The sequence below is a fragment of the Theropithecus gelada genome, chromosome 8 (genome assembly GCF_003255815.1).
Source record: "Theropithecus gelada isolate Dixy chromosome 8, Tgel_1.0, whole genome shotgun sequence".
Lineage (NCBI taxonomy): Eukaryota > Metazoa > Chordata > Mammalia > Primates > Cercopithecidae > Theropithecus > Theropithecus gelada.
The window spans coordinates 60793954-60815169 of record NC_037676.1 but is presented as its reverse complement, the minus strand read 5'-3'; the positions used below and the strand labels follow the sequence as shown (position 1 = coordinate 60815169).

Below are 21216 nucleotides of genomic sequence, written 5' to 3'. Positions count from 1 at the left end.
TTTCAAAGTATTCAATATGTATTGAGCATTTATAATATGCCAGAAACTGTGTTAAGTGATGGGAAATTCAAAGATATGTAAAACTTGGCTCCTGCCTTTAAAGATACATTACAATATGATGCATAACTTTAGTCAGGATAATTCACAGAAAGTAAGAGAACAGGGATTCAAACTCACTCGTGGCAGAGTGCCTTACCCAAAGAGTATACTGCCAGAAATTACATGTGTCTAATTTTTCTGTTTATATAAAGAGACTGCCACCTGCTTCACAGTCACAGCCAGGGACAGAAGGGTCACCTTGAAGCAGAATTTTCTCATTTGAGAGGACCAAGTTCCAATTTAGTTAAAGAGCTCAGAGACTTCTTGAAGGAAAAGAATCTATGCCCTAATATTTATTCTCTAAGATCTCAAGTTATGGAAATCTTCCAGAGTCAGCCAGGATGACCCAGATAAAATTTCAAAGTGGACATAGGATATAGGATGCCTGAAATAAGTTACCATAAGGTTGGAGGGGGAGCCAGCTCATGTTGAATCAGAGAGAGAGGAAGTGAAGCATGGAGCTTCTGAGTCCTGTGAGGCTGGGTCCTGGCTGGACCAACCCCCGCCTATAGAAGTCAACTTGGGCTTCGCAAGTACTCGCACATCTCAAAGAGCAGGTTGCTTCCAGATGTAAAATTTGGACTTAAGAACTTAAAGACATAGTCCTGGGAGATTTCTTTCCCTGAGAGATTCACAGCCAAGAGATTCTGGAAAGCAGCCAGAGCAGAGAACTTAGCAAGGTTGTCCGTGCCTTGGACCCAGTAACCAGTGACAGTTTCATTAGGGCGAGCAGCCTTTCGTTTGCTCACATCTTTGCCCCACTTTCCTAAACCATATTTCATCCTTCACCTCCTAATTGCATTCCTGAGTCATTTTGCCTTTCCAGCAGCCAACAAGACCCAATAGCATGCTTCCACTGAAGTGCAAACTGCCATGGCTCCCCATTGGCGGGGTAGATAGCACAGCACCTATCCATTATTTTGCCTCTGGCAGGGAGGGAGAAAACTAAGGTTTATCTGAAGAGCTTTGGTTGATTGGCTTGGACTGCCCTTCATTAAAGATAGCACAGGGAATATGTATCCCATACCCAGAGAATCGCTATTGCTGGAGAAAGATGCCACCTGTATTAGTTTCCTATTGTGTCTGTAGCAAATTGGCACAAATGTATTGGCTTAGGACAACATAAATCTATTATCTTACAGTACTGGAAGTCAGAAGTCTGAAATGAATATTCTAGGCTGAAAGCAAGATGTTGGCAGAGCTGTGTTCTTTCTAGAGTCTCTAGGGGAGAATCATTTCTTTGCCTTTTCCAGTTCTAAAAGCTCCCTGCATTTCTTGGCTCATGGCCCCTTCCTCATCTTCAAAGTACATCATTCAAAAATCTGCTTTTGTGATCACATCTATTTTTCTGACTCTAAACTCTTGCCTTTCTCTTGTAAAAATCTTTGTGATTATGCTGGGCCACCTTGATAATCTAGGATAATGTTTCTATATCTTTTTGTTGTTGTTGTTGTTAGAACAACTCAGCAAAATAAAATTCCTGTTTATTGTTGGACACATTGTTTCACACATACATCAAACAGGCCAAAAAAAATAAACAGCAACTTCATAGACAAAAAAGGAAAAAAAAGAAACCTTTTATCTTTGGCCTTTTTAACCATCTCATACAAACCAACTACTTATAGTACAGCTAAGTACATACACAAAAAAGTTACTGGAATGCTCGGAATAAGATTGTTTTTCTGTTGTCGTTTTTGCTTTTTTTACAAGGTTTTTTTTCTCCTTTGAGATTATAATGAACATGGTCACACCACAAGTAAAGTCAGAAGTAGGACAGAGAACGCTCCGAAGGCTGGTTTGGTCATCCGAGATCATTAAAAATGGCTGACCCTAACAATATGTACAAAAATATAAAATGTAAATAAAAAATACAAACAAATTTCCTTTTTTAAAGTACTTTTAAGAAAAAAAGCAGAGCCTTGGAAGTTTTGGTTCTTTTTTCCTCCCCTGTTGCAAATTCTCATGGTTTGGGTTGGGTGGTGGAGAGCGCGTGTCATCTGCGGGTGGCACTGCCCACGGTGGGCGGGCGGGCCTCTCTACTCGAAGGTGACCACGTTTAGATTCTGAGACGGGAAGTGGAGGGTGAATAGGTCACGGCGGCCTTTTTTTTTTTAGTTTAACTTTTCCTTTTTTGCTGTCTAGTCATCCTCGTCGGTCTTCTGCTTCTTGGTATCAACATCGTCATCCTCATCATCTTCAGCTGCCCGCTTGCCCGTAGCTGACTCAGCTTCCTCATCTTCATCTCCATCCTCTTCCTCACCATCACCTTCTTCTTCCTCCTCCTCTTCCTCCCCACCTTCTTCCTCTTCTTCATCTACCTCATTGTCAGCCTCTTGCTCCCCATTTTCCTCATTAGCATTCCCGTTAGCAGGGGCGTCTCTTCCATTTTCTGCCTCTTCCACAACTTCCTTCTTCTCCTTTAAGTCCTTGGTGGTGATTTCGGAGCTGGTGTCTACGGCTGCGTCTGACATGGTGGGGCACGCCGGTGATCCGATGCAGGGGATTTAAAAAGAAAGCGAGAGTTCAGGGACTCTGGCGATAAAGCTGCCGGAGTCCGCGGCGGCGGAGGAAGCGCGCGGCGGAGGCGGCTGCGGCGAAGCGAGGAGGCGGACGAGGAAGCGGACGAGGAAGCGGACGAGGAACAATGCAAAGATGGCTTTTTAGAGCAGCCAGTGTTTCTATATCGTGATCCTTAGGTTAACGACACCTACCAAGTCCTTTTTGCCATGTAAGTTAACATAGTCTCAAGTTGTGCGGATTAGTACATGGACATCTTTGGAAGACGATTATTCTCTTTACCACCCTAGTACACAGGACCACTATGCAAAGAAGAGACTGTTTGGCTTTGGACGCAATCCATCAAAGCCATATCCTACCTGAACAGTAGCCCTCTGCTGCTATGAGCACAATGAGGTACCTTTTAAGCAGATGCCTCCTTGGCGACCCTCAGAAGCACTCAGGTGATGGGCAGGTTTTTGAGATGGCTTCCCCCTGACCCAGCAGAGAAACAAAACTCAGAAAAATTTTAGCCCAAAATATATGCAAAAGAACTCTGACTTGAACACATGTACATTTCACAGCAACTCCAAGCCCAAATAATTAAATCCAAGAGGCAAGAGAGAGTCATCAGGATATTTGGCAGAATTATTTAGAAAGAACTGGATGCAGAGCAGGTACACTTACTCCCCCTTCCTTTCTGCCTCCCAGGTGGACAAAGAGCAGCAGCAATCACCTCACAGGTAAAACACCAAGTGAGGAACCTGGAACTGGATGAGCCAGAAATTATTCCAGGTGACTGATTTCTGGAAAAACTGAAGCGCTCTCAAAGTCAAGCAAGCTAAAGAAATATCCACATGCCCTTTTTGAAAGAATTATTTGAGGGTGTATTCTAGTAAATTAAACAATGATTGTAAGAAAGGGGATATATATGTGGGATATAAGAAGTAGTGGTGAGTAATACTAGCAAAACTTATAGTTAAGTCTAATCATTGATATATAATGTGAAAAGACCCAGTGACTTAAAATAATCTGGAATTTAAATTGTAAATTACATAGTTTCTGAGATATAAAAAGGAAGAAAATCAAATCATGCTAAATTTTTCTCACGATTGAGAAGACAAAAGGACACAGAATATCTCTGTTATTAGAAAAAATACAAGATAAATGCATGTATTAAAATATGAGTATAACTACTATAAAAATTAAAATAAGATATATAACTCCTTTGCCACAAAAGAGGATGAAAATAAAGTAAAGGGGGAAAAATCCTCAATCCAACAAAGGTGGCAAAGGGATAAAGAAAAAAGAAAGAATGATAATTGGGAAACACAAATAGGATAATCAGACGTGAGAAACCAAAATAAACACAAAAAGGGTAATTTCATTCTATTAAAAGACAGACTCTCTCACAGTGAGTTAAAAACAAATTTCAGCTGTTTGCCATTTAAAAACTATACTTAAAAAAAATTTTAATGACCAGAAGGAATTGAAAAGATATTCAAGGCAAACACTAATTTAAAAATGCAGGTATAACAATATAGAGATAAAACTAATTAGACTGTATGGCAAGAAACTTTATTATTGATAAAGAAGGCCATTTTCTTAATCATAAACCAATAGGTACCTGTTAACACAGCTTCAAATCTATAGAGAACAAAAACTGGCAAAATGACAAGGAGAAACTGACAAATCTTTAACCGTATTAGGAAAGTTCATTGCAACTCAGAAATCAAAATATCAAACTAAGAATATTAAGAATATCAAAAATTTAAACACAGATAAAAATGATTTTATAATAAAAGGATATAGAATTTTATACTTAACATGTAGAAATACATACTTTATTTTGAAATCACATGGAACATTCACCAAAACTGATGGTATATGAGGCCACATTGAAAAAATCTCAGAGTTAAAAAATCTGAATTTATATAAGATTACATTCTCTAACCACAATGCAGTAAATTTGGGAATTCGCAATAAAATAACAAAAGTCAAAACAAAACAAACTCCTTCCATTTGGAAACTTATAATCACCCTTTAAAATAACTCTTGGAGAAAGAGCCAAGTGCCGTGGCTCACACCTGTAATCCTAGCACTTTGGAAGGCCAAGGCAGGAAGACTGCCTGAGCTCAGGAGTTTGGGTCCAGCCTGGGCAACATGGTAAAACCCTGTCTCTACTTAAATACAAAAATTTAAGTGGGTATGGAGATGCAGGCACCTGCAGTCCAGCTTCTCGGGAGGCTGAGACACGAGAATTGCTTGAACCTATGAGGCGGAAGTTGCTGTAAGTCAGTTGCGCCACTGCACTCTAGCCTAGGTGACAAAGCAAGACCTTGTCCCCCTAAAAAAAAAAAACAAAACCCAAAAAACAAAATAACTCTTGGATAAAGAGGTAGTAGGAACAAGAATTCCAAATTAACTATCTTATTTTTCCTATATCATATTAAATATTAAAACAAGATATATACCAAATATTGATGGTTACAAATCATTTTTAACAAAATTAATGAACTTGATTTTTCTCATTTATTATTTGAATTAGAATGAAACTTGTTATTTGTTTGCTTAGTCCTTATAAGTTTTTATTAACATAAATTGAGGGAACAACTTGGTAATAATCTACTGAATAAGCCAGAATAAGAACTTACAACTTTATTGTGTGCCAAAAAGATTTAGGTAAAAAAAGAAAATACACTTTGTCCAAGTGAACTATCTAGGAACTGAGCCCAAAATTGAAAAACTAATGGCTGAGTGATACTGAATATGTAGACTAAAGAATATGTGGCAAATATAATTTAAGATTCTGCAGTCGTTTAAAGTTGATCCTTTAATATGATTTTCTTTCTCCAGTATGTTTGCCCTTGGTGACAGTAACTACGCTTCAAGGCTGGAGTTCCATGTGTAGTATTTAGAATGGGAGACTCTCCCCTCTGTTGATAAGTGGCATGACTTATACCTATCTAAGAACCCCTTATATGGTAGTGTCCCTCTTATCTGCTGTTTCCTTTTTGTGGTTTCAGTTATCTGCAGTCAACTGCAGTCTAAAAATATTAAAATATTATAGAAATTTCCAGAAATAAAGAGCTCATAAGCTAAAAATATTATAGAAATTTTAGCTCATAAGCTAAAAATATTATAGAAATTTCCAGAAATAAAGAGCTCATAAGTTTTTAATTGCCAGTGTTCTGAGTAGCATGACAAAATCTCCAGGCATTCAGCTGCATCTAGCCCAATCATCTCTGTCTGGTGCATCCACACTGTATGGACTATGCTCCTGTCAGTCAGTAGTCATCTTGGTTGCATCAAAAAAATCATAGTATATTTAGGGCTCAGTATTATCCATGATATCAGGCATCCACTGGGAGTCTTGGGATGTCCCCTGGGGTTAAGGAGGAACTAACCTCTTTGGGAAAGACTTAATGGTGGCCTCTATGTGGTGAACCAGCTAAGGACTCTAATTATTAAAAATGCCCAATAACATGTTTGGAAGGTATCTGTGGGAAGAGACTGAGCTGTTTTAGGGTAAACACACACGTGATAGTAATAATTTAGGCATACTCTTAGAATGACCCTGTATGGCATATGCACCTGAATGTGTATTCCAAACTAGGAAATCTGGGAGTGGCCGACCCAGAGATTCATTCCTTATCTATGATAAACATCTGAGCCCCCAGTCTGTCCTGTAGAAGAGGAGCTGTACCGAGACTGAGGCTTGAGTTTTGAGGTAAATGAAAGTTGCCAGGTGGAGGACGTTAAGGAGAGAGTGTTCAGTGAAAACGCTGTAAAAACTGCATGGTGTTTGCAGGCGGTTGCAGTTCTCCCGTCCAACCCACCGCCACTGGACTCTCGAATATGTAAGCCCTCAGTAAAAGCCCATATGTCTTTTGTGGGCCTTGGTTCTCTTCTCTGGCCTCTTGAACCTGGTGCCTTCCTTCCTGAGGTTAAGAGGGGGTCGGCACAGCAATTGGCGCGGCAGCCAGGAGGTCAGAGGAAATCCCTGAGCACTAACACAATGGGATAGGGGAAGGGGAAATCCTCAGGGGAAATCCAAGCTGGCCAGCCATCCACTTCAGTGTGGAGCCCGATAGCCGTTCTCCTTGATGGATAGATGGGATTCGCGAGTACGGGTCGCCCTGAAAACACTGAGGGGTCTGGAAGAGTTGTGGCAAGGGGTGCATCTGACTGAGCAACGCTCAGATGCCCGAGGGTCGTAGCCGCGGTTGACTGGCGCTTCTCACTGTACTCCCAGCAGCCACCTAGGCGGAGCCACAGCGGCGGAGCCACAGCGCGCGCAAGGGGTCATCAGCTACAGGGCAAACTGCCATTAGAGGTGCCAGACAGAACGGAGATGGAGACCCTGCCTTGTCGGGTAGCTGGTTAGAAGGGCCGTTGACTGCCCTGCGCCCGCAGGGACCACATCGGCAAAACTTGTCCCTGCCTGGAGGGTGACAGCACAGCACAATGAGGACAGCACTGCTGTGGAACTGGAAGAGCGAGAAATAGGTTCAGGCAGAAGGTGACAGTTGGTCTCGGGTGTCTTCCTCTATGAACTCAAGGGTGGAGGATATTGTACTCCCAGAACTTGAGTAAAATGGCATGCACCACAAACCCCCCAAGCCCTGAGGCAGCTCCTCTGCGTCGCTGGTAATGGGGATCAGGCCATCCCCTTCAGCTGGTGGTTGCGGGCTGCAGGGCAGCCTGGACAAATGAGGGAGATGTCCTCATGTCTCCTGTGCAGTGGCAGACTGTGGAGGAATTGCAGGACATCCATGGGGAATTAGGGATGAAGGATGCTATTATGCTGAGCATTACCGATGTCCTACAATGAGCTTCGCACTGCCGGCATAAAAGATGCCATCTTAGAGTTGGCACCCTATCAATGGTAGAGCATGCCAGTGTCTATCCTGAGAGCCCTGGTAGGACAGGCAGTGTCTCAGTCAGCCCAAGCAGCCTCTGCCTTAGGGGAACCAGAGAAACTGCACGGGCAGGTGTGTGGGTAGCCAGGATGAAAGACAAGGGAACCAAAGGGAAGGAGACAGTGAAGAGGCCCATTAAGGTGGCCTGTGGACAAATTTGGCATGAGTGGCAGGGACACCTGCCATGCAAATAGATGAGCAACCTAATGCTGTTCTGGTTAGACTGGGATGAAAGCTCAAGTCACAACAGCAGTTCACTAAGGAGCCTCAGATTCAGCCCACTGTCCCTCCCACAGACGGATGGCAGACACCAACCCCTTTAACTTAACTGGTATGAAGGTCAAGGCCTCAGAATCCCAATAAGAGAATGGTGGCCGAGGTGTCCAGGGACTGAAGGCCACATGTAGAGCTAACTATATATTGGTCACCTAATAATAAATAGTGTTTGCCCTAGTGGATACTGGAGCTCAATGCACCCACGTGTATGGCAACACTCATTGGTTCCAAGGGCCTATAACAGCAATAGATAGCTATGGAATGGGAGCTGTGAAAGTCAGGCAGGTTGAACTAGTATTACAAGTTGGGAAACAGCCGCCCAAACTCTCTTTAGTATACAGAGCTCCCATCCCAGAACACATCTTGGGAATGGCTCTCTTATCAGGCAGGACCCCACATGAAACAGCTGCTGGGGAATTCCAACTGAAGCCTGTAATTGGGGTGGAGGGAATGGGAATGGACATTAGTACAGTTACCAGCACCACAGTGAGTAGTAGTGCTGAAGCAATACCACCTGCCAGATTTCTGGATCTGCCCTGGGCCAGAGGGGAGCCCACTGCTCTGAAAAGTGAGTCATAAGCCTGGCGGTATGTACCACAGCTGACTGAGGAGCTTTGGGGCCTTTAGTGAACATCTGCAGTGGCCTGGCAGTATTCCCCATGGGCCTATGGTGGTGGTAGTCATAGAGAGAGGCTTCTCTACCTGTGGAAAGGGAGGGAGAGTCCTTCCCACTCTTCCCTCCTGTTTAATTTGAATCCTTGACTGGGAAGAGTCCTTGCCATTCTTCCCTCCCCTTTCCACAAGCAGAGAAGCCTCACTTTATGGCCACCACCACCACAGGCCCATGGGGGTATTTTCCCATGAAAGTGTCCCATGGTTTGAGGGGCAACTTGGCAATAGTAGAATAGAACACCAGATAGACTTCCTAGATTTTTGACTCCAGTCTCTGGCTCTTAGATAGCATCTCTGGACCTGCCACAGGCCTGGGGGAACTCGCTGCCCTGAAGGGAAGGACACAAGCCTGACTGGCTTTACCACTTGCTGATTGTAGAGCTCTAGGGACTTGAGTGAACATAGGTGGTACCCAGGTAGTGGTTATGGCAGGCCATGGGCAAGACCCAGTGATGTGCTGACTTCAGGTCTGACTCAGTGCAGTCCCAGCATTGGTGGCCACAGGGGTGCTTGTGTCCACCTCCAACTCCACTCCCCACCCAGGCAGCTCAGCACAGAGAGAGAGAGACAGAGAGAGAGAGACAGAGAGAGAGAGAGAGAGAGAGAGAGAGAGAGACTGAGACTGAGACTGACTCTGTTTGTTTGGGAGAAAGTAAGGAAAGAGAACAAGAGACTCTGCCTGGTAATCCAAAGAGTTCTTCTGCATCTTATCTAAGACCACCAAGGCAATACCTCTATGATTCTGCAAGAACCACAGCATTACTGGGCTTGTGGTTCCCCTTAATGCAAATATGTCTTAGATTACAACACCCAAGTCCTTTCAAGTGGCATGATCTTGGCTCACTGCAACCTCTGCCTTCCAGGTTCAAGGGATGCTCCTGTGTCAGCCTCCCAAGTAGCTAGGACTACAAGCATGCACCACCATGCCTGGCTAATTTTTGTATTTTTTTTTTTAGTAGAGACGGGGTTTCACCATGTTGGCCGGGCTGGTCTTGAAATCCTGACCTCAGGTGATCCACCCACCTCGGCCTCCCAAAGTGCTGGGATTACACTGATGGGCCATTGTGCCCAGCCTAGAGTCTCTTAATGGCAGAATTGACCAAGCAGAAGAAATTAGTGAGCTTGAAAACAATAAAGCATGCCTACAAGATCTAGAAAATAGCCACAAAAGGGCAAATCTAAAATTAGCTAGGAGTGGTGTTGGGCACCTGTAATCCCACAAAATAACTAGAAAACAAATAACAAAATGGTAGGTGGAAGTCCTCACTCACCAAAAATAACAACGGATGTAAATGTACTGAACTCTGCAATCAAAAGACATAGAGTGGCTGAATGGATGAAAAACAAAACCCAAAGATCTGTTGCCCACAAGAAATACACTTCACCTATAAAGAAACAAATAGACTGAAAATAAAGGAGTGATAAAGGATATTCCATGCCAATGGAAACCAAAAAAGAGCAGGAGTCACTATACTTATATCAGACAAAATGGATTTCAAGACAAAAACTGTAAGAGACAAAGTCATTTTATATTGTTAAAGGGGTCAATTCAGCAAGAGGATATAACAATTTTTTTAAAATTTAACTTCTGGGATATATGTGCAGAGCATGCAGCTTTGTTACATAGATATACATGTGCCATGGTGGTTTGCGGCACCTATCAACCCGTCATCTAGGTTTTAAGCCCTGCGTGCATTTGGTATTTGTCCTAATGCTCTCCCTCCCCTTACCCCTGACCTGCAATAGGCCCCCGTGTGTGATGTTCCTCTCCCTGTGTCCATGTGCTCTCATTGTTCAACTCCCACTTATGAGTGAGAACATGTGGTATTAGGTTTTCTGTTCCTGTGTTAGTTTGCTGAGAATGATGGTTTCCAGCTTCATCCATGTCCCCGCAAAGGACATGAACTCATTCTTTTTCATGGCTGCATAGTATTCCATGGTGTATATGTGCCACATTTTCTTTATCCAGTCTATCATTGATGGCCATTTGGGTAGGTTCTAAGTCTTTGCTATTGTAAATAGTGCTGCAGTAAACATATATGTGCATGTGTCTCTATAGTAGCATGATTTATAATCCTTTGGGTATATATCCAGTAACGGGATTGCTGGGTCAAATGGTATTTCTGGCTGTAGATCCTTGAGGAATTGCTACACTGTCTTCCACAGTGGTTGAACTAATTTACACTCCCACCAACAGTGTAAAAGCCTTCCTATTTCTCCTCAGCCTCACCAGCATCTGTGGTTTTCTAATTTTTTAATGTTCGCCTTTCTAACTGGCGTGAAATGGTATCTCATTGTGGTTTTGATTTGCATTTCTCTAATGACCAGTGATGATGAGCTTTGTTTTATATGTTTGTTGGCTGCATAAGTGTCTTCTTTTGAGAAGTGTCTGTTCATATCCTTTGCCCACTTTTTGATGGGGTTGTTTTTTTCTTGTAAATTTGTTTAAGTTCCTTATAGATTCTAGATATTAGACCTTGCTCAGATGGATAGATTGCAAAAATTTTCTCCCATTCTGTAGGTTGTTATAAGAGGATGTAACAGTTTTAAATATATACGCACCCAAAAATGGAGCACCCAGATACATAAAGCAAATATTATTAGACCTAATGAGAGACATAAATCCTGGTACAATGATAGCTGGAGACCTTAACACCCCATTTTCAATATTGGGCAAATCTCCCAGACAGAAAATCAGAAATCTCAGACTTAATCTGCAGTATAGAACAAATGGACCTAATAGATATTTATAGACCATTTCATTCAATGACTTCAGAATACACATTATTTTTCTCAGCACATGGATGATTCTCAAGGATAAGCCATATGTTAGGTTCAAAACAAGTCTTAAAATATTCAAAATAATTCAAATAATATCAAGCATCTCCTCTAATCACAATGGAATAAAACTAGACATCAATAACAAGAAGAATTTTGGAAACTACTCAAACACATGGAAATTAAACAATATGCTCTTGAATGACCAGTGGGTCAGTGAAGAAATTAAGAAGGAAATTTAAAAATTTCTTGAAACAAATAATAATGGTTTTTTCTCACATAAGGGGACAATCATACTCTCATTGTGGTGCTGCCAGTGTCTTGCTCTGGCCTCCCGCCACATGTCACAGAGGAGACCAATCTATTTGGTATTATAAACCAGGTACCAAGCTGTTGCCAGGGGGTGGTGCTCTATCCTTAGAGAGATAGTGATACAACTTCTTGTGTCTTGCTAAATGTCATGACTTGCCCTTTCTTATACCCACTAAACATCTCACCTTCCACCCATAGATAGTGTGCAGCAAACCTCCTTGCTGATTGGACACAGATAGTGACCTTTCTCCAGGGCAAAATAGACTGTTGGGCCTCAGGAGAACTGCCCCTCTCCTCCACTATGGGCCTGCCATGGTTCATCCAAGATCAACTCCCAAGTGCTTGGAAGTACTTTGTGATCGTTACTGTATTAGTTGTTCTTTTGTTGCTATAGTTTCTATTGCTGCTCAGGCGTCTGGCTGCAATGCTGCTCCACATACCTGGCCCCAGGGAAACTGCAGAAGAATGTTGTGATAAGAATGTGAGGGCCATTCTAGGGTATGCTGGGTGGACTCTAGGGTACACACACTTGAAAGCAATAACTTAGGCATACCCTTCCCTGTATGGCAGACACACCTGAATGTGTGTTCCAAGCTAGAGAATCCAGGAGTGGCCAACCCAGAGATTCATTTCTTATCTATGGTAAACATCAAGCCTCAGCCTGTCCCATGGCACACAGGCTATACAGGAGGTTGAGGGCCTGAGTTTTGGGTTAAATATAGGTTGCCAGGTGGAGGTCATTAAGGGGAGGATGTTAAGTGAAAATGCTGTATACACTGCATGATGTTTGCAGGTGGTTGAGGTTTTTCTGCCCAGCCCACCGCCACTGGACCATGCAATTTTCCTGCCCAGCTTGCTGTCACTGAACCATTCCTGTAATTAAGGCAATCCTCTTATCCAGCCTAACACCACTGGACTCTCTCCCCTGTATGTAAGCCCTTAATGAAACCCCACATCTAATTTTGCTAGCTCTGGATCTCTTCTTCGGCCTCTTGAACATGTTGCCCTCCCTATTGAAGTTAATAGGGGTTTGGCACAATAGCTGTAAGAGAGCAAACCCCATTGTAGATGTGCTCAAATTCTTTTTTGAAGTAATTTAATAGCAATTAATATATTGAAACAAATAACATTGATAATTGGTGTCTATCCACTGGACCTTAAGACAATGTCTAGATGACCGTCATGTGGACGGAGTGAGGAAGTATACCAGAAAATATTTAACAATGTTTGAGTACAAATATTTTTATCAACAAGGCAAAATATTAACTATTTGCTGTCACTATTTCAAGTGATGGAGTCTTTAAAATAAATTCTTCTTTTTCAACTTTGTATTTTGCTGTATAATAGGAATACCATACACAGACATTTTACCGCAGCCAAATAATCATTAAAAATTTTGTGGACTAGAATATCTTATTAGAAAATATAGAAGATAATAAACTCTGACCTGGCTGTGAGAATGGAAGCAAGATGGGGGAAAGACTGGGTTTGGAAAAGAATGGGGGGTAAAAATATTTGAGCACAACCCCAGTACAGCTCACAAGGCAATAAATGTATTGAAGTCTTCAATAATTAGCTATTGTTATGGGTTAAGTTATCCAATGTAACACCTGTACCCAATCAATAGACATCATGGACCAAGTACAGACAACCAGAGGAAGAATGAGGTGTGTTCATACTAGTTGAAAAGTACTATTTTAGGCTGGGCGTGGTGGCTCACACTGGTAATCCCAGCACTTTGGGAGGCCAAGGTGGGTGGATCACGAGGTCAGGAGATTGAGACCTTCCTGGCTAACATGGTGCAACCCTATCTCTACTAAAAATACAAAAATTAGCCAGGCATGGTGGTGCATGCCTGTAGTCCCAGCTACTCGAGAGGCTGAGGCAGGGGAGTTGCCTGAACCTAGGAGGCAGAGGTTGCAGTAGGCCAAGATCATGCCTCTGCACTCCAGCCTGGGTGACAGAGCGAGACTCTGTCTCAAAGAAAAGCACTATTTTATAACAAGTTGTGATATGCTAACTATGTATGTCACACAGAAAACAGAATTGATCAAAGCAAGATACTCTAGGGTATGGTATTAAAGTCCTGTGATATGTAAAGATGTGAGATTTGCCCAGTCAGTTTTTTAAAAATCCACAGAAGTATCCATTTCTGTTTCTCTTTGAATAAGATGTTCACTTTTTTAACTTCTTCCAGTGATTTACATTCTCTGTTTCTACTCAGATACCCCTACAGGAGATTTTTACCAGCTCAGTTTGGGAGCCCTGGTATTCCGTCACTGCAGCTTCTGAAACATTTTTGCCTTTGCTCTAAACCTAGGGAACAGTGGGGGCCGTATCATATCACTATTGCTTGGGAAAATACCAGGCAATTCTTACATTGGTTCAAAGAACAATGAATGTCAATTTAATGAAACCAATTAATGTCATTATCTATACTGCTATGAAGCCCACATGGGCTGAGGGATAATAAGCTCAAAAGGAGAATTTGATGTTTGGATCAAAACTTATGAGAGCCAGAAATAACATCCTTGGGTCCAAGGATTTAAACATAGATCATCTTTACCAGTTTAAAGCCAAAATAAAACAATGCTGTCTAATGCTATATCAAAGGCCAACAGAATATAGAGAAGCCATAGAGTTAGTCATTAAACAAACCTAACAATATGGGAGACACATTGCATGAATTAGTAACCAGTTAAGAACTAATAAATGATGCTCTCTAGGCAGCTGGGTAAAGGCACTCGTGCGACAAAGCCCTGTCCTTGTGTGTCATTATTGTTCTAATTTTATGTTGCAGCTGAGACAGACGACAGCTATTTTCTTGACTTTGTTATGGATAATGGCCAAACACAGGGATGTATTGTGCCTTATCAATGACAATTGCTGAAAGGTAGAATGTGACAAGAGCTTTAGAAATTGTGTCTTGCAAGCAAGCTAAGGCTTTTTTCTAATTTGCTTCATCACAATACTTCTTTCATTTGGGAAAAAGAGTAAAAAGTAGACTACATAAATATATCAAAGGTGTACAACATGACGATTTGATATATGTATGCAATCAAAATTTCAAACCTTTCCAAGATGACTCAACACTAGAAACTTTCCTTGAGGATATGCTGAGTCCTGCCTGCTTCTGGAGGTGCAGGCTGCTGCCTATGAAGCCCTCACTTTTCTCTGTCACCCCAGTGGCTCCAGCCAGCCTCGTGGCTATGCATTCAAATACCATGGAGCACACAGCAAGGTCCAGGAGTAGTTACTTTAAAAGTCCTCATCCTTCCAGTATCTGGGGAGCACACAGCACATTGGCAGTGGTCATCAGAGCAATCCACACTGCTGACCTCTCTTGAAGAATTTTCTTATTTTACCTATGAATCCTCAAGGTGGGTGATGGGCTGCAGTTTAACAGTTGGTTTCACAGTCTCTTGGAATGTCCTGCATGGAGGGCCTAGCACCTGTATTTCTTGCTCTTAAAATGCTCTGCTGAAAATCTGAGACAATAGGAAAAGAGTCATTTAACATCTTATTACATATAAATAAATGACTAAAATCAACTCAAAAATTGCTAAAAATAAAGCTGAAAAGGTTGGCAAAAGATTTATCTCTAAAAAGGAAACATCTGGCTGGGCATGCTGGTTCATACCTGTAATCCCTGCATTTTGAGGGGCCAAGGCAGGAGAATCACTTGAGCCAAGAGTTCAAGACCAATCTGGACAACATAGCTAGCCAGGAATGGTGGTGTGCACCTGTAATCCCAGCTACTCAGGAGGCTGGGGTTGGGGAGATCACTTGAGCCCCAGAGATCAAGGCTGCAATGAGCTATGATTGCACCACTGCACTCTAGCCTAGGTGATAGAGGAAGACCTTGTCTCAAGAGAAAAAAAATAATCAACCGTGATAGTTTTAAAGTATGTTTTATAAATATTTAAAACATAATTCTGTGTTCTATTAATATTTCCAAAGCATAGATAGTGCTGGAAAAGTTCCTAACTCATTCTAAAGGCTAACATGTCCATATACCTATATTGGACAAGGATACCATGAGGCAGGCCAGAAGCCAGTATTACTTATGGCCATAGAATGCAAAAACTCCTAACTAAAATATTAACAAATAAGAATCTAATAATATTGTCAAGAATAATTTACCCCAGGAATGCAGGAATGAATTAAAACCTCTAAAATCTATTGATGTAGTTCAAACATTAATCAGTAAATTTCTTGTGATACAGTGGGTCAAAAAACCTGAAAACTACTCCCTTATAAACCCTTATAAACCACCTAAATACTAGATAAAATGTAATAATTGCCCTTTTACATGTCAAGCCAAACAATTTTTTTTTGTTTACCCTTTCTCTTAACGCCCTGAGAGTTTTTTTTTTTTTTTAAGGACAATGAGGGCCCTCACTTTATATGCCTCAGTTGCAATGCTCCACCTTGCACAAAGAACTCTATCGAGTTCCCCTCACCTTTCTGAATTTCCAGTTTTACTTTGTTCTCCCCCCAAGAATTTCTCTCCTTTCACTCTTTCAACAAATATTGTGGGCCCGATACGTGCTGATACTCTCTTAGGCATTTGGAATATAGCAGTAATTAAAACAGGAAAAATCACTGTCCAAAATATCAAAACTTCTTAGAAAACATAGAGGAGAAATATATCTTTATGACTTTGGGATAGAATAGATTTATTTAAACAAGATGCAAAAAGCACAGATTTTTTTTTTAAGATTTAAAAATTTTTACGGATTTATGGAGAAAAGTCTCCATAAACACAACATGAAAGGATGAGTCACAAATTAAATCATATGCAATTCACATAACATATAGTGCATTAGTAGGCAAAATATACCATGGACTATTAAAATTCAATAAGAAAAAGGCAACCAACCTAATAAAAAATTGGATGAAGAATGTAAATAGTTTACTGAGGAGGAAATTCAAATGATGGACACAAGTGAAAAGAATGCTAAAGCTCACAAATATTGAGTAAAATGCACACTTAAACCAAAATGAGACAGCATTTGGTATTCATGAAGTTTAAAAATTATACAGTTGAACACTAAAAAGTGTTGATGAGGCTATGGAACACTGGAAACATTAATATACAACCACTTTGGAGAATAATATGGCTATTCTGGTAAAGTTGAAAATGCAATATCTACAAATCAGCAATTCTATTTCTGGCTGTATATTCTGCAACAGTGTTTTACAAACTGTAGGACTTGGATATATTAGTAGGTGGAGAAATTAATTCAGTGGGACAAGGAAAGTCCTTTTTAAATGGAATGGGATGATTTCCTAGTCTGTTTTGTGTTGCTATAACAGAATATCTGAGGCTGGGTAATTTATAAAGAAAAGAATAACTTGGCTCATGATTCTGGTGGCTGGAAAGTCCAAAAGCATGGTGCTAACATCTGCTTGCTTCTGGTGAGGGCTTTTTTGCTGAGTCATAACATGACAGAAAAGTGGAAATGGGAGCAGGCACATGCTAAAAGAGACTAAACACAAGGAGGAACAACCCACTGCTATGGGAATGAATCAATTTTTCTCAAGAATTAATCCAGTGTTAAGAGATTAAGAACTCATTCACTACTGTGGGAACTAAGCTGCCATGAGAATGGAGCACTCATGACCCAAATGCCTTCCATTAGACCACCTCTTAACAATCCTACCTCTCAACACTGCAGCACTGGAAACTAAGGGTCCAACATGAGTTTCTGCAGGGACACTCAAACCATAGCATTGGCAGTAAGATGGAAAAGAAAGAATAGAATGGATTTCAGTAGAAGAGTAGTAGAGTAAATACTGTGTGAGACGGTTTTTGTGTTACCATAAAGGAATAATACATGAGGCTGGGTACTTTATAAAGAAAAGAAGTTTAATTGGCTTATAGTTCTGCAGGTTGTACAAGCATGGCACCAACATCTGCTCAGCTTCTGGTGAGGTGCTCTGGAAGCTTACAATCATGGCAAAAGGCAAAGCACGAGTAAGCATTTCACATGGCAAGAGTGGGAACAAGAGAGCAAAGGAAGTGAGGTCTCGGACTTTTAAACAACCAACTCTTTCATGAACAAATTGAGTGAGAACTCATTTATCACCAAGAGATGGTGCTAAACCATTCATGAGGGATCCACGCTCATAATCCAATCACCTCCCACCAGGTTCCACCTCCAACATTGGGAATCACCTTTCACCATGAGATTTGGAGGGGAAAGACTTCCAAACCATATCATATAGCAATTAAATCAATTAACATTTTTTGGAAGCTTTATCTTTGACTACTGTATGTGTATGTGTGTGCTGGGTCATTTTATACAACATTTCTCATTGTGTTCTCTAAACTCTTACAGGGTTGTATTATTTGAAACTAAAAAGATTATTCATGATTTATCTGGAATTCAGATTTAACTGGGCATCCTGTGTTTTTATTTGCTAAATCTGTCAACCATAATTTGCATATGAGACAAGGAGAAATGAAAACAAGATTAAAATAGCAAAAAAAACATAAAGTAAATAACTATCACCAGGAGGATGGATAAATAAGTTTTGTGTGTTCATTCAGTATGACACAGGGCAGGTTCTTGGTTTCACTCAGGAAAGAATTCAAGATGAGCCAGTGGTGGAAGAAAATGGTTTTATGAAAGCAGCAGTGTTACAGCTCAGTGACTGCTCCTTGCAGAGCAGGGCTAGCCCATGGGCAGTGGGCTGAGAGCAGCAGTGTTTGGGCTGTTGACTAGCTGTTTTTATACCCTCTTTTAATTACATGCAAATTAATGGGTGAGCAATTCAGAAATCTTTAGAAAATGGACAGTAACTTCTGGGTGTTGCCATGGCATTGGTACACCGTCATAGTGTTGGTGGGAGTGTCTTATGATGGGCAGTGAGGTTAACTAGAGGTTGCTTTGGACACCACTTGCTGACTCCAGCCAGTTTCCTATCCAATCTGGGAATGCCAGTCTCCTGCCTCAAGTGGAACACTAAATTGTGGTTAAAATAAAGTAGAATTATATCTAGCAGACAGGCTGAATCTCAAAAACAATGTGGAGTGAAGAAAAGTAATTTGTGGCAAGATAACATGCCACATGAAACCTCAAATACATGTATTAAAAGCCTGAGCAATATTATATATGTTACAGAGAAATGTATGTGAGGCAAAGTATATAGGTAGTATAGAAACAATAAAAATCAAACTTAGAAGAGGGATGTGGTGCGGAATATTAGAGGAGAAAAGAATTGGGGAGAAATACAAGGAACTTTACTTGTATTTGTAATGTTTTATTTATTTAAGTGGATAATTGATACACAGCTATTTATTGTAATGTATTTGTATGCTGGCAGTATCAAATTGAAAATAAGCACACTATATAATCATCTTAATAGATGCTTAAAAATTAGTAAAATTAACTACCTATTTCTGATTTCTTTTTTTTTGAGATGGAATTTTGTTCTCGTCACCCAGGCTAGAGTGCAACGGCTCCATCTCGGCTCACTACAACCTCTGCTTCCCCGGTTCAAGTGATTCTCTTGCCACAGCCTCCCAAGTAGCTGGGATTACAGGTGCTGGCCACCACGCCCAGCTAATTTTTGTATCTTCAATAGAGATAGGGTTTCACCATGTTGGCCAGGCTTGTCTTGAACTCCTGACCTCAGGTGATCCTCCCGCCTTGGCCTCTCAAAGTGCTGGGATTACAGGCATGAGCCACTGCACCTGGCCCTGATTTTTTAAATAATTAGTAATCTAGAAACAGAAGGAACTTCCGTAACACAAATACATAAGAATATAATAACAATACATTTTGATATATTTTTGAATACTCAACCATATACTTTGTAAAATACAAAACTTTACTGAAAATTAGAAGATCTAAATAAATGGCAATTTAAAATATATTACAAAATGAGAGGAATTACCATCAGATGGTTACCAGCGTATGGAACTGCCCAATACAAAGATTAAAGGCCGACTAAGTTTTCGAAGGCATCATATTGTTAAAAAAAAAAAAAAAAAAAATCCCAAGTCAGCTCTGCAAAAATCCTGTGATTATTTGAGCCCTAAGGACACCTTCAGGACACCTAACTTCAAAAAATCTATCCAATTCTTGGGGCAGACCTTCTCCCTAATGCTCACATTAAATGTGGGCACAGAGATCGTGGTCAAGTAATATCTTGCTACAGAGGTTAAAGGACTAGGATATTTGTCTCTGAGAACAGAACGGGGGACAACCAGACAGGTTCTTTCCGAGGAACTGACTTCACTGTGAAGTCCTGCCTAGTACAATGTAGTAATTGTTACAGACCTTGGCTGCTGTGTGTTTACCCATTCTTCCTTTTGCAAACAGAAGTTTCTACTGCAGTTATCTTGGTCCTATTCAGTCACTGAATGAAGCATATTGGGAGGATGTGGGGGACAGTAGGCTAATAACTTGTATTTTGGTTGACAAATTACTAGACCCACCATGAAGAGCCATATTGGACACAATGGAGTTAATTGTGCATCACCCAGAGATGTTGGATTTTTAGCAGAATGCAGTAACTGGATAAGACTGAATTATTTCCCTTGGCAGGGAGGTGAGTGTGTTCTATGCACAGGAAGAAGGGTAACATTGTAGTGGAAATCCTGGCAGATACCATCTGAATCATGTGATCAACGTGAATATCATCAATGACCAGAAATTGGTATCGTGTTCCTGATAGGATGTCATGACCAAAGTGCAGCATCATTCTGTGGTATTTCTGCCAGAGATGTGGAACACAAATCTAGGGGGATCTTTTAAAAAATCTAAATTAACACACAGTCTATAGAGTAACTAGCCTGTAACCTACCACACTGCCAAAGTCATAAAAGTCAAAGAAAGACTGAGGAACTATTCCAGACTGTTCCAGACCAAAGAAGACTACATAGATGTGACCATCAGATACAACATGAGATTCTGAACTTCATCTTTTGGTTAAAAGAAGAAAACATATTGGGGACAATTGGCAACACTTGAATAGAATCTGAGATTTGGTATCAGTTTCCTGATTTTGAGGATTGGAGGGTAGCTGTGTTGAGAATGTCCTTGTTTGTAGGTAATACACACTTAAGTATCTGTGGGTGATAGGGCATGAGGTCAGCAACTTACCATCAAATGCACAGGGGAAAAGGTTTTTTGTACTCTCCTTACCATTTTTCTGTAAATTTGTGATCATTTCAAAATTTAATAAAATTAAAAACTTATGAAGAGTTACATTATTGAATGAGAAGTAAACAGGTCAATACAAAAAGGTGTATGGTGGAGGCTTGGGATAAACTAAGGGGAATGAGAGATGGGGCCCATCTCAAATTTTTCTTACATGACTCTTGGTATCTCAACCATTGTCCACAGGATGATGACATTTGAAAAAAACTTTTGGTCACAAAAAGAAATTACAAACCTCAAATTAATAAAAAGTGTAGAAGAGAAAGACTGGAAAGGTTTTGTGATAGTCAGATGCATTGAATTTTCATCTGCAATTATGTGTGTCTCCAGAATTTCAGAAAACCAAAGTGACTCTGTGGTATCTATATATGTACTAACTATACATTTGACTTTATGTCCCAATATGTGGCATCTTATCAAATTTTTTAGAACTCATAAGTTGTTTCCAAGAACTTTAAAGTATGGAATTTAGACCAGATGTGAATTCA

The 21216-nt window shown here is 40.8% G+C and overlaps 1 protein-coding gene across 1 annotated transcript; it reads right to left on the bottom strand.

The window, feature by feature from the left end:
- Positions 1 to 1803: 1803 nt before the first annotated feature.
- On the bottom strand, positions 1804 to 2774 carry LOC112629892 (prothymosin alpha). The gene is made up of 2 exons (XM_025393698.1): positions 2739 to 2774; positions 1804 to 2692 (listed from the first exon to the last, which is right to left on the bottom strand). The coding sequence occupies exon 2, from the start codon at positions 2568 to 2570 to the stop codon at positions 2238 to 2240; it is 333 nt and encodes a 110-aa protein (XP_025249483.1). The 5' UTR covers positions 2571 to 2692; positions 2739 to 2774; the 3' UTR covers positions 1804 to 2237.
- Positions 2775 to 21216: the final 18442 nt, after the last annotated feature.

Coding starts and splice junctions, on each gene's coding strand:
- LOC112629892 (XM_025393698.1), bottom strand. CDS start 2,570: ATGTCAGACGCAGCCGTAGACACCAGCTCCGAAATCACCACCAAGGAC.